At 33.8% G+C, this 14237-nt stretch overlaps 1 protein-coding gene across 1 annotated transcript; it reads right to left on the bottom strand.

The window, feature by feature from the left end:
* Window positions 1-7580: 7580 nt before the first annotated feature.
* LOC132286095 (uncharacterized) lies at window positions 7581-11038 on the bottom strand. Its single transcript, XM_059788364.1, has 2 exons — window positions 10710-11038; window positions 7581-8856 (listed from the first exon to the last, which is right to left on the bottom strand). Exon 2 carries the CDS (start codon window positions 8844-8846, stop codon window positions 7743-7745), a length of 1104 nt encoding a protein of 367 aa, XP_059644347.1. The 5' UTR covers window positions 8847-8856; window positions 10710-11038; the 3' UTR covers window positions 7581-7742.
* Between the last annotated feature and the right edge of the window lie 3199 nt (window positions 11039-14237).

Genomic DNA, 14237 nt, shown 5'->3' on the forward strand with positions numbered 1-14237 from the left:
TCATAAGTAATTTATTTCCGCCTGTGTCATTTTGGGGATCTTGGAATAGAATTAATTTGACTTGTCAACTTATTTTTACAAAAACCAACCCATTTGGATCAAGCATTAATGTTAATGATAATAGTAAAGAGTATCAAACTATCCAGTTCAAGAGAAACAAACAATCATAGCTTTATACAAAATGGGTTGAGATTTCCAGCTACCTTTATCAAATTCCCCACCAGTGGCTACAACACCCACTGGCCAGAAAAATACGAAACCAACACCTGCTAATTTCCACCATTGTACTCTAATGGTGAACTTTGTCTAAATAAAGCCATTCAAATCCATAAGAAAAATTGAGTTCAACTGCTGAACAATTCTGGTATCAAGAATAGCCGGGACCAATGCTGTTACGAAGATGGACACTCGGTAAGGAGGCCTAGGACCAGTTCGTACCCGGAGTTCCTCAAGGAGCTCATCGAACAAGCAACTACCATTTTGGTTCCATTTGCCACCATAAAATACAAGAGGTGTCTCCTTTGGGAATTTTATAGCGGTACGTACCACCACCTAACAAAAAAACACAAGAAGAAATTCTGAAATTGAAAATGCAACATTTTAAATATACAAAGAAGGCCACGGTATGCAAAGCATCTCATGCACCAACATTTGAGTTGGGGACATACATATAACATCATCATAATAAGGTGAGAACAGTCTAATTTCTCATTTCTACCATTCTTTCCCTTTTTATCCTTTCACGGATCAACCTGTGTGAACTCTATAAAGAGGAAGTGAATGCATGGACATGTTTCTAGTACTGTAGTACATACGATCAGGAAAAAAGAAAAAATAATATCTACATAATTCATCTACTCTACCCATTTCTAACATTCACATATATAAATTAAATATAATCCACAAGAACATTAATTCTAGGGCAAATTACCCTAATTAACTCCATTATAATATTTTTTTTGCTTCAAATGAATAAAGTTACATTTTTTTTACCAGAAATGTGACAAAACTAACCCAAACCCAAATATTTGACCAAAACAAGAACATACTGTCTACATAAATCATATACACCATTTGTTAAATTCAGATAAATAAAATAAATATAATCCACAATAACAATAATTAATTGTGAGACAAATTTTCCGTGAAAATCTTACTGGTATTTGGCGAGCAATATAGGCAACTGTAACATTAAATTTTGGATGGTAAACTCCAAACCAAGCACGCTCTTCCACTTCTTTGCGCCCAAATCTGCAACCCCAAGAATATATAAACAAGAGGCCAAAAAGTTAACAAATCCAAATTCTCTTATTCATCGTCAGACATTAACGGGTTGATCCAAGGCAAATCACACTTTTCAGGGACCCATATCAAGGAATTGATCCGACCCATGTTCTGTCTCTTGTTCTTGGAGCAATTACAGATATGATGTGAAATGGGCAGTTGGCAAGAAAGTATACGATACACTACCTGACATGCGGTACCATTTCAATGAAAATTCCTTGTTTTTCTTTAATCAAAGAAAATAGAAAGTTTTCTTTCGTTTGACATGGTACCACCCGTAAATACCCAGAATATTGTATACTTTTTCAAATGGCACATGGGTCCGTGATTGGGGTCTATGAAGTGTTACATTACTTCCATTACCAAACTAAAGAAATTCCATCGATGCATACAAAGAGTAAAAGACCCTTTTAACGAAACCTTACAAATCAAAATGTATACCACATATATACATGCATAAATGCATATAAGGAAAAATGGTGAGGCTCATCTGCTTTTGATCAGGGCAAGAGTATATCCCGCCGCCATGGCTGCAACAACAGTTGCCTGTGAGAGAAGAACCAAATCTCTCTCCCACAGACCCTCTGGTTTGCCCCGCCAACAAGCGGATCCAATTCTCAATGCCAGTATGATCCACTCAGAACATATATCATCACAGCGTCTTATAATGATGATTGATGATGATGATGATGATGGAAGAAGAAGGATTGGAGATGCACCATTCCAGCGCGAGCGCGCGCACACACAAACAAATATACACACACACACACACACACATACATACATACACAAAGGGCTGTTGATCCTGTAGGAAATGAAATCATTGGCTCTAGATGATCTTCTTTATTTTGTAGGAGATAATCATTTACGGAGAGGGGCAACCACTCTTAGAAACATCCCATCCCTTCGAACGAGCCTCGTTCTTTTTCCGAGTGCAAATCTGGCCCCCCCTAACCTAAAATTTCTGGCTCTGCCCTGCATGTATTCCAATAGTGTATTTTCGTTTTCCTAAAATATTAATATTTTAATATTTTTTAAATTTTTAATAAATTTTATTTTTTAACTTTTTTCTAACAGTTATATTTCTAACGGCTATATTTATAAGGTTATATTTTTCATCATACATAAACAACCATTTGTTCATCACATCATCAGTATATTCATCTCAACTTTTTCTAGCAAAATATCAATTCACATCTCCTTAATCTCAAAATTCCAATGGCTTCCTTATCACTATTTTTTCTTTTATCAGGCTCTAATTCTTCATCTTCTTCATCATCCTCTTCATCATATAACCCTTTTGACACGATGATTCAACATAATCAAGACACCTTTCGTTCGATTTTGAATTCAGTGAACCCATTATAGTAAAGCAAGTTTTTAAACCGTATAAGAGGCAGTACATTCATCGTGATCGAGACGGAAGCCACCATTAACTAATAAAAGACTACTTTGGCGAGAATTGCACATATCCATCGGAGTACTTTCACAGACGATTCAGGATGCAACTAGAACTATTTCTTCATATCATAAATGATATTAAAGGTTATGACGACTATTTCATCCAAAAAAGGGGATGCAACAGGTCATTTGGGGTTGTCTTCTATACAAAATATGACAACTGCAATACGTATACTCGCATATAGTTATGCAACCGATTATTGTGATGAGTATAATAAAATCGGTGAGAACACTGTCATTGAAATCCTGATGACATTTTGTAAGGCTGTTATTGGTATGTATAGGAAAGAGTACATGCGCCCACCCAACGAAGCTGACATGGCACGACTACTTCGAGAAGGGGAGGAAAGAAGATTCCCGAGTATACTTGGTTCTATCAACTGTATGCATTAGGAGTGGAAGAATTGGTACGGCACGGCACGGCACACACAAAGAACGCTTTCATATACGCTTACGCTCATATTGTAGGCGGTTGCCTCAAAAGATTTGTGCATCTGGCATACATTATTTGGAATGCTGGGTTCACACAATGATATTAATGTGCTGGATCATTCTCTGGTATTCGACAGTATCGTTACTGGCAAAATTCCTCCGATTAATTTCGTTATGAATGGCTATTACCATAGAATGGGGTATTACTTATATGATGGTATATACCCTAAATAGGCAACTTTGATGCAGACCATCCCGCACCCAACTACAGCAAAAGAAAAACCTTTTGCTCAGAGACAAGAGGCCTGTAGGAAAAATGTGGAACAAGTTTTTAGAGTCTTGTAGATCAAGTGGGCAATAATGCAAGGACCAATGCGTTTTTGGGTTAAAGGGGACTTGTGCCTTATAATGAAAACGTGCATCATCTTTCACAACATGATCATTGAAGATGAGCGTCATGCTAATGTTGGAAGATGGACTCTGCCACCGGAGGAGATCGACAATCTCGATTTCCACTTTAATTCAAAAACCTTCGGTTTTAGCGGCACATATCTACTTTCGCCAAGTCCAAATTCGCAACAAAAGAGAGAAATACACGGTTGAGGAAAGATTTAATTGAAAATTTGTGGAACCGCTTTGGTGATGAAAGTGTTTAATTTATGTTGCATTATTTTATTTTTAAATTGTTATGAAGTTTATGTAATGAAAATTTTATTGTGTAATGTTTTATTTTGAAATAAATAATTAAATTGTTAGTTGATTAAATTATTTTGCCAATATGTATGAAATATTAATCTTGTAAACAATGCAATATCTAATATTGTTTGGTTTGTTAATTTATGGAGGTGAAAACAAAGACACATTTTTTTAATAAAAAAATCATATTTTAAAATAAATTTCAATTTGTTAGGGAAAACAAATAAAAAAATTTATTTGATTAGCCAATATAGCCGTTAAGGCACTATTTGGGTCAGCCAAACAATACCTAAAATGGCTATAATGTTAATAGGAACATTGAAAATTTTGAAAAGGAAATAAAATCACTTTTTTTCAATTTTTTAAAACTTTTTTTTTTGCCCAAAAATGTCTTTAAGGCACTGTTTGTGTTAGCCAAACAGTGCCTTGACGACCCATTGGTTCAATTATTTTTAGTGAAAAAAAAAAAAGACCAAAATAACCAAAAAATCTTATTTTTAGCATTTATTTCAGTGAAACATAGCCTTACAAACATTGTTCTAGGCTAAAATAACTTGGGCCAGGAATTTTTTTTTTTAAAAAAAAAAAAAAAAGAAAAAAAGAAAAAGAAAAGAAAACATAGGCGGGCCTAGGGGTAGGCAAATAATCCGTAAATTCGCGAATCCGATCCAATTTAATTTTTTTGAATTCGCCACCGATCCGTGGGTGTATCAATCTGATCTGGTTCGATCCGTGCGGATCGGATCAGATTGCTACACCCACGGATCGGTGGCGAATTCAAAAAAATTAAATCCATATCTTACGGATTGTGCTGTTAAAAATCTGATCTGATCCATGAGTTCGATCTGATCCGATCTGTGAAATTTATATATATATTTTCAAAAAATATATTAGTTAATTTAATTAGTTAATGATAATTTAATGTATTTTAAGGATGTATTAGTTAATAATTATTTAAATATATGAATTAATATTAGTAAATTAAAATTTTATATATTGGGTTAGGGTTAAAAGATAAATAAATAATACATAATATTACTTATAAAATAATAATAATAATAATAATAATAATAATAATAATAGAGAATTTATATAAAACTGAATCCGTGGATTCAATCTGATCCAATCCGTTATTACACGGATCCGATTCGATCCGTGGGATAGCAGATCGGTGGTAGATTAAAAAAATTTCTAATCCGTTGGAAATGAATCCTAATCCGATCCGATCCGTGGCCATCCCTAGGTGGGTCAGCAGAAGTGAGCCTTCAATCGCTAACATGGTCGCCCTTTTTGGTGACCTGTTTGGAGATCCAAAAATTGTGGCCCACATTTCAGCTAGTCCAATGGAGCAGCTGGTCTCCAATTTTTTGGCCAAAATTGCTATAAGAAGCACTAATGGAGCTGCTCTTAGAGTTTTTAGAGTGATCTATAACTAGTTTATGGCGCGAGACCCTTTCTTCAATTCAGGATCTAATTGTACTCCCGGCAACATTTCTTGGTTATGCCTCTGGCTTAGATTATTATTATTCACTGTATTAGTCACTGCATGAGAGCATCTTTGAGACCTTTATATATAATGATAACAATTTCATGCCAAAATGATTTATTTATGATATGTCACCCATCAAACCTTATAATGTGAGCAACGTCGGACACTTTCAAAGATTTTGTGGAGGAATTCCGCAGTGAATAAACCATAAACGGCGATGAGTGAACCTCGGCTGCTTACACCTTCAAAGTATCATAAAATGATGCAGGCCTCTTTTTAGGGCTTGCGCAGAGTTCCTGAAAGGCAAAGTGTTAAACATCAGCCCCAACTCTTATACACATCACTAGGGTTCAAATGGATTGAACCGAACCGAGCTCAAGACAACTCAAGCTTTGACGTGTTCATATGCAGGCATTACGAGTTCAAATTACTGAAAACTTGAGTTAATTTAGTTGTGTTCATGAGTTGCTTGGCCCGTGAGCTCATGAGAGATCATTTTAAGAATTCTTTTATCATGTACGAAACCTATTCAGTATGTATTCAGAAACCTAAAGAGTCGAGTATACCATTGCTTCAGCCTGGTTCGTTTTATAAGCGAACTCATTGTTGAGGTTTGAGCCTAGCTCTGAACATGAGCCAAGCTCAAGTGGTGCTTGAGTTGCTTGGTTCACCTTTAGTTTGAAGCCCTATACACTATGCCCCCTTATTTGCCTCTTAGTGGGTGAAACTAGAACAATTACCTCTACTGCAGCAGCCAAACGCAAAATTGTTTTTATAGAGAAGGAGCCAGGAATTTATTGCAGGGGAGCATAAAGTAATTAACTTATAAATTACATACGAAGGGGTGTTTTAGAAAGAAAAAAATATTTAGAAGGGGCACAATGAATTTTATAAATTATATACCTATTTGTATTAAAATTTTAGTTGTTGGCTCCGTCCGTGTGTGTCTATATATATATATTTATTTTAGTATAAAGGTGTTTATAGTTTATATATTCACACATAATTCAGCCAAATTTTCCAACTTTGCTATGAATTTCTTGTCTAGATCTTGTATAATTAGAATTCAGCCAAACAATCTGAATCCAATTCTTGGCAAATTTAAAAAGTGCTTACACCCTAATTAACATGGTGAATTTTATTTTCTTTAAATTTAGAAAAAAAATCTCATTGCAGAGTTATTAAAAGTGCCACGCCCTATCACATTAGGCTAGATATGGGGTTGGTAAAATATGTTGGATACGAAGATTTTTTTTAATAAAAATAGAAAAGAAAATTCATGCACGGTAATGGTAAGAATCATAAAATGATGACAAATTGTTGTTACTTGTATTGATTTTATTATGTTGAATTGTAGAGCCCTAGAAGAGGAAGACCAACTCCTGTCGCTACCGGAGGAAGCAAATCTAGTCGTGGCACTTCCACCCGTGGTGGTGCAAGTGGTGAAACGAAGGACATTCAAGTGTTGGTGCATGCCATCACAGATCATATAAATGATCTCAACAATGTCCACCACCAATCAATAATCACATCACTCTGAATGTGTAACAGCAAGTACCGACACTTAAAAATTACTATATGTATCTTTCTAATTTATGATCACTTCCCCATTCAGAGTAGACCACAAAAGAAATTGAAATCTGGTTTGCCAAATATATATGATGTGAAAGTATTGATGAATTGTCTGTTTATTTTAGCCTGGGCATGGGGAGCTAAAATTAGTTTTGTTTTCTTAAGATAAATTTTAATATAATGTACGTGAATAAGCAAGTAAACAATATGTTGATTCAGTACTTTAAAAAGCAGATATAGCACAAAGCAAAAAATTTATAACAAAAATTCCCAGGCATTCAAAGTAGTCCCTACGTTGTGGAATTTATCCAGCTATTTCTCGGGTAGAACAAGAAATTTGTGGCTTTAAGTGTTGAAAATAAACTTGATTTTAGTATTTAGTACTTTCAAGTATTTTTGTATCCATGATGCGTGTGTTAATTTAGCATGTTAGTGAGTAGCAAATTGTCTTAGTGGGAGTTAAGGTTATGTAAAATAAAGAGTCATGAGAGTTAAGCCTAACAAATACTATGTTAGTGGGAGTTATGCATATTGAAGATTATGTTAGTGGGAGATAGGAGAGTTATGGACATTTAAATGTAATGGTTACACATACATATGTGAGGCCTATATATTCATGTACTCTAGTCAAATAATAGATCAAGTGAAATAAAAAGTATTTTCTTCCATTTCTATTCTCTTCCAAATAGTATAGTGTTGTGTGTATAACTATGTCACTATTTCCAACATTAAATGCAACCTTACGCTATAAATATAAATTAGACACGGATTATAAATAGCCGTGCATAAAGTCCATTAAAAATATATCTTAGGTTTGAAGCACGGGTGAGGAGACGGGCAAGCAAGCACGTATGTCCCTTAATTCACCAAAGAGTGGAGGTCGGTCATTCATGATGTGTGACAAAGAATGTTTATCAATTGCAGAAAAAAGGCCACCCACTGCACCCACGGCTTGAAGACGGAACACATTGATAATAACATGATGGTTGGGACTACATCCATACTCGAAGGCAAAGGGATCGTGGTCCACGCCCGACCGAAGAATTAAAAAGCGATTATTACCCAAACCAACCACAAAGGTGGCGATGTCGAACCGCATGAGAGCAGGCGGTACTGGAGGCAGATTTCCGACTTTAGAACCGCGCACGAATTGGTTGTTGGAAGCATCAAAACCGAAAAAATAAAGAGGGAAACGGCCGGAACCATAATCCCGAGACACTAATGCAAGCCATACACCATCATCTACAAACTCAGCCCCACCCTCACCAATGAAAGGCAAACGCAAAATATATCCACCACCATTTACAACATCAGGCTCTAGTTTTGACCATACTTGTGCGATAGAATCAAAGACGTAAACATGTCCTGTTGATGTTGATATGAGGATGTTATGGTCAACAATTGCATGTTGAACTATATGAAAACCAGTGCGGGAATGGTCTGCAGAAGGAACAGGGGGACGCGGAAGCAGAGACCATGATTGCAATTGAGGGTCATACAGCTCGAAATCGGACAGCTTATGACTCGACACATAAAATTTTCCATGGAGAGGACCCATTGCACGAGGATATATCTTGCCAACTTGCATACCAGCTGATGGGGACTTTTCAACAACGCAAGTGCAAGTGTCGTAAATATACACATCCTTGTTTAATGTGGTCCAATAATCCTTGTATATTTCACCTCCAATCATGAATATTTTACTTCCCACCGAGAAAAACCCCATTCCCGACGGGTATTCATCCTTTGACAAGCTCAGAACTGGGGTTTTTAATGATGATGATGACATTGGTTGACAAGATTCATCATCCACAGGCACAGGGATCTTGTATATGTCGTAAACGAACGGACTGGGACTGCTCACATTCTCACGTATCATATAAACAGCTTCCACATTGCTCCCCGAACCCATCTCTATTTTTCTGATAAGAGTATATAAAGGGAGTGAGTAACTGATCCAAGAGAACAAAAAATTGTTACGGATAGATTAATTTTCTTGCTCTACATCGCATATAAATAATGGTATGAGCAAACTAACTTAGACTAGGAAACCTATTTCCTTATTGGAAATAATCCTAGTCCAATAAGGAATTATGGCTATAAGTAAATACTTTAGGTTGTGACTTGTGGGTTGAGACTTTGAGATTATAAGATTGAGAGTGTACGTGGATGGATATATTAACTCAAAATTCAATTATTTATACAAATTACCCAAAAAATAAAATAAGACACCCAATAACTAAAAAAAATATTTGATATCAAAAATCAAAATAATTTAAATTCGTTGTTTAGACCTCCAACAAAAAATTTCAAAATAAGTTCGATAAAATGGTAAATAATCAATGTCCTCTTATACAATTAGGAATGGTAAAATAATCAATGTCCAGATTTTATACAATTAGAATTCAAACAATTAATCTGAATCTAAGTTTTTGGCAAATTTAGAAGGTGTTTACACTCTAAATTGACTTTAAATTTTAGAACAAATTCTTATTGAAAGTGCAATGTCATGTGCGTGCGAATTTTCCCCAGCCCTCTCGAAGGATTATGTTAAACACTAAGGGGTCAGAAAAATGGCTTAATACGATAGAGTGGCTATAGCCAATTATAATTTGGGCCCTCTCTAAGGGTTATGTTAAACACTAAGGGGTCAGAAAAATGGCTTAATACGACACTAAGGGATCAGAAAAATGGCTTAATATGACAGAGTGGCTATAGCCAATTATAATTTCGGCCCTCTCTAAGGGTTATGTTAAACACTAAGGGGTCAGAAAAATGGCTTAATACATGGAGTGGCTATAGCCAATTATAATTTATTTTGGAGTCACCTCCTAACATAGGATTTCAGTGTGTTTGGTCTGGTCGCCTTAAGAAGGTCTAAGGACTAAACATGATATTTAAGAATTATTTATTTGACATCCATTTAAGTTTAAGTCTATGAAATTTTAAGTTTATTGAAATACTGAACTTAAGAACTAGGAAAAATGTTGATAACGAAACTTTTATATCATGAATTTGTATTTTTAAAATGTTTTTATGGAAACCTTGCAATTTAAGAAAGTCTGCTTCAAGGGAAAGCTTACCTTCTTCTAAGAAGAATAAACTTTTTAGAAAAAGCGTTATTCTAAGAATTATGTCTTATAGAAATATTTGATGTTAAATAAATATTACTCTTTTGAAAAATATATGATTTTAGTAAACTTTTATTTTAAGAATATTATTTTTTTACAAAAATATATGATTGCTAAATAAAAACATGATTTTAGTAGTCTGATCTTTATCTTTATCTGAAAAGGTACTCCTAAAAGATTCATGGAACTAAAATAACATGGATAGTTTTATGGAAAATCTAACTTTTGGCTTAGTTAATCATAAGAGAAAAGCCTGGAATAGAGTGACATGATTTCCAAGAAAGCCAACAGAAACTATAATTTTTAGTGTGATCATAGTTTTACACTTTGAAGAAAATAATAATATAAAACTGAAATGGTGCAAAAATAATATTATTAGTAATAGAAATAATAATAAAGTAAGTAAAAACTGATTTTATTTTATATAGATGATTTTTAAGAAAAACCCATAAACCAAAACATATTTTATTAGCATTTACGAAAACATAATCTTATTTCATAAAAGATGGTTTTTTTTAATACCATTTATTTGATAACCCTTAAGAACTACAGCTTAGAAGGATACAAATAAAATCATATAAATAAATGAGTCCATTGTAGGATAAAAAAAAAATTTAAGCAGAGGATCGGGAAAAAAAAAATACCTTTTGTACTTCTTTTATTTGAATGAAATTGTTGGGTAGCCTCTCACAGATTCCCAACTTCTATATTGTATCAAACTATGAGATAGGATTTGTGTGCGCTGATAATTGGAGTGTGGGTCAGTGGTGTCTTATGTGTTTGTGGTTGTTGGAGGATTATTAGTGTAGAAGAGGAGGTATGGGTTTTTGTAGTCGTAGATGGGTGGACATTGGTTCTGTATGTAGATATATGGGTAAAATAATCGGTGGTTGTCTGGGTGTTGTCCTTTTTTAGGTTCCTTTGTCATTGGTACAGAGGGAGTATTTATACGACTATTGTGCTTGGTCAGAAAGCAATTATTTTTTATAATATTGAATCGAATATTTTTGATTAGTTATTTATGTACATAAGTGGAGGGCCTTATTTTTTTATTTATGCTAAATGGACAAATTAAAAAATATAGATCTAGTCATTCACTACAACAAATAGGGTAAATAAAAGGGTGGACCATTTACTTACATGTATTATATATAAATAACCAATGAGAAATATTCGGTTAGAATGGAGCCTCCAAGCCAATGCTCCGGTAGAACTGATAATCTATTGGTGTAAAATGAGTGTGTGCTACCTCACCTAAATTCAACTTTTTATTTCCTTTCTTACTTTTTTTTATTTTATTAATACTGATTTTATGTTTGCTTTACTAATAAGTTGATATCAGGTAACCAAGTAATTATAGGTTATACGAGGTAATTGGCTATTTGGTTGACATATATAATTATTTACTACATAAGTGTAATTGACATTGGTGTTATGGTATATATATTATTTGTTATTATCTTTATTTGCCTTTTTCCCCTTTTAATCTTTTTTTAGGTTGGAAATAATCCTAGTCCAATAAGGAATTATGAGGAAACCAACTTAGATTAGGAGATACCTAAAAAAATCCTAGTCCAATAAGGAATTATGAGGAAACCAACTTAGATTAGGAGACCTATCATAATAAGGAAATTGTTGGAAATAATCCTAGTCTAATAAGGAATTATATGGCTATAAGTAAATACTTTAGGTTGTGACATGTGGGTTAAGACTCTTATTTGGCTTGGGCCTCTGTTTTAGTATGGTGGCTGAGTTGACTTGGGTTTGATTGAGTGGACTAATATTGGGGTGAGCTAATACTATATATATTTTATTGGGCTAAAATTAGTATAGTAAAAATAAATAAATAAATAAATTCAATAAGTGCTTAGAGCATCTCCAATGGGCTCTTTAGAATTAGGCTTTTCGAATTTGCTGCATCAGCATTTTTCAATAGCCACGTTGATCAGCATTTTTCATAGTAACGTCATTGTTTTAGAATTTTTAAATTTTAGCTATCGCATGTACTCAGGGGCGGAGCTAGAGGGGGCAGCAAAGGCCATGGCCCCCCCCCCCCCCCAAAACTTTTTGAAATTTTTTATTATTATGCTCTAAATATTAACTAATTTATATATATAACCCCTAAAAATCATTAAAAATTTCAATTGGCCCCCTCAAATTTTTCAAAACAATTACATATTTACCCAAAATAGAGAGTTTGAAAATTAGCCCCAAAATAGAGAGTTTGAAAATAAATTTTGTATGTGTCTTCTTGAAATTTAAAAAAAAAAATTACTTAAACGCTTTTAACTATGCTTTTAAAAGCTCGAATATTGTGAAGAAACTCATTATTATTATTATAGTTGTTATTGTAACACATTGTTAATTTATTTACATATGCACAAGTACAATATCTATCATATTAATTCAAGGGAGAAAAAAAAGGGATAAAATTCATTAATGTTTCATCATGTTTAATAAAAAAGCTTCAAGCATTTTTTGTCAAACATTTTTGTGCAATGATATCTACAAGAAAAATATCTAGAAATATATAACAATCTTTATTTATATCTTGTTTAGTTTAAAAATTATTTTAATTAGTTAAAATTTATTATTATTTTCTAATCTTTCATCTAGATATATCGATCTTTCCCAAGTAAAATCAAAGTATTCTAAATTTTTTTTCAAAAAATTAGATTTTGAAAAACTGAAACAAATGAAGAAAATTTGATTCTCTGACAATACTTATTTATGTACATCTTCTCTTTTAAATTGTAATTCATCATTTTTTCTCTATATTTTCCTTTCTAATTTCAATTTTTCATCTATTATTAAGTTGTATTTTTGAATTTTCTCAAAGTATATATACTACAACTAGTTTTATAAAAAATAATATTACAATTGATTTATAAAAAAATTAAACTTTAGTTACATAGTATAAATCCGGCCCCCTAAACCTAAAATTTCTGGCTCTACCCCTGCATGTACTCCAATTGTGCATTTTCGCTCTCCAAAAATATTAATATTTTAATATTTTTTAAATTTTTAATAAATTTTATTTTTAACTTTTTCCTAATAGTGATATTTCTAACGGCTATATTTTTTATCTTATATAAACAACCATTTGTTCATCTCATCATCATTACATTCATCTTAACTTATTCTAGCAAAATGTCAATTCACATCTCCTTCAATCTCAAAATTCCAATGGCTTTCTCATCACGATTTTTTCCTTTGTCAGGCTCTAATTCATCATCTTCTTCATCATCCTCTTTATCAGATAACCCTTTTGACGCGATGGTTCAACATAATCAAGATGTCTTTCGTTCAATTTTGAATTGAGTGAACCCAAATATAGTAAAGCAAGTTTTTAAACCGCGTAAGAGGCAGTACATTTATCGTGATCGAGAGGGAAGCCACCGTCAACTAATGAAAGACTACTTTGGCGAGAATTGCACATATCCACCGGAGTACTTTCATAGATGATTCAGGATGCGACGAGAACAATTTCTTCGTATCCTAAATGATGTTAAAGCTTATGACGACTACTTCATCCAAAAAAGGGATGCAACAGGTCGTTTGGGGTTGTCTTTTATACAAAAGATGACAACTGCAATATGTTTACTCGTATATGGTTGTGCAATCGATCATTGTGACGAATATATTAAAATCGACGAAAGCACTGTCATTGAAACCTTGATGATATTTTGTAAGGATGTTATTGGTGTGTATAGGGAAGAGTACATACGCCCACCCAACGAAGCCGACATAGCACGACTACTTCGAGAAGGGGAGGAGAGAAGATTCTCAGGTATGCTTGGTTCTATCGACTATATGCACTGAGAGTGTAAGAATTGTTCAGTGGCGTGGCACGGCACGCACAAAAGACGCTCTCACACGCCTATGCTCATATTGGCGAATGCCTCAAAAGATTTGTGGATCTGGCATGCATTCTTTTGAATGCCGGGCTCACACAATGATATTAATGTGCTGGATCATTCTCCGGTATTTGACAGTATCGTTGCTGGCAAAATTCCTCCGGTTAATTTCGTTGTGAATAGTCATTACCATAGAATGGTGTATTACCTATCTGATGGTATATACCCTAAGTGAGCAACTTTAATACAGACCATCACGCACTCAACTACAGTAAAAGAAAAACTTTTTACTCAGAGACAAGAGGCCTATAGGAA

The sequence above is a fragment of the Cornus florida genome, unplaced genomic scaffold (genome assembly GCF_030987335.1).
Source record: "Cornus florida cultivar Cherokee Brave unplaced genomic scaffold, ASM3098733v1 CherokeeBrave_3.0.0_Hap2_Chr02, whole genome shotgun sequence".
In the NCBI taxonomy this organism is placed as follows: Eukaryota; Viridiplantae; Streptophyta; class Magnoliopsida; order Cornales; family Cornaceae; genus Cornus; species Cornus florida.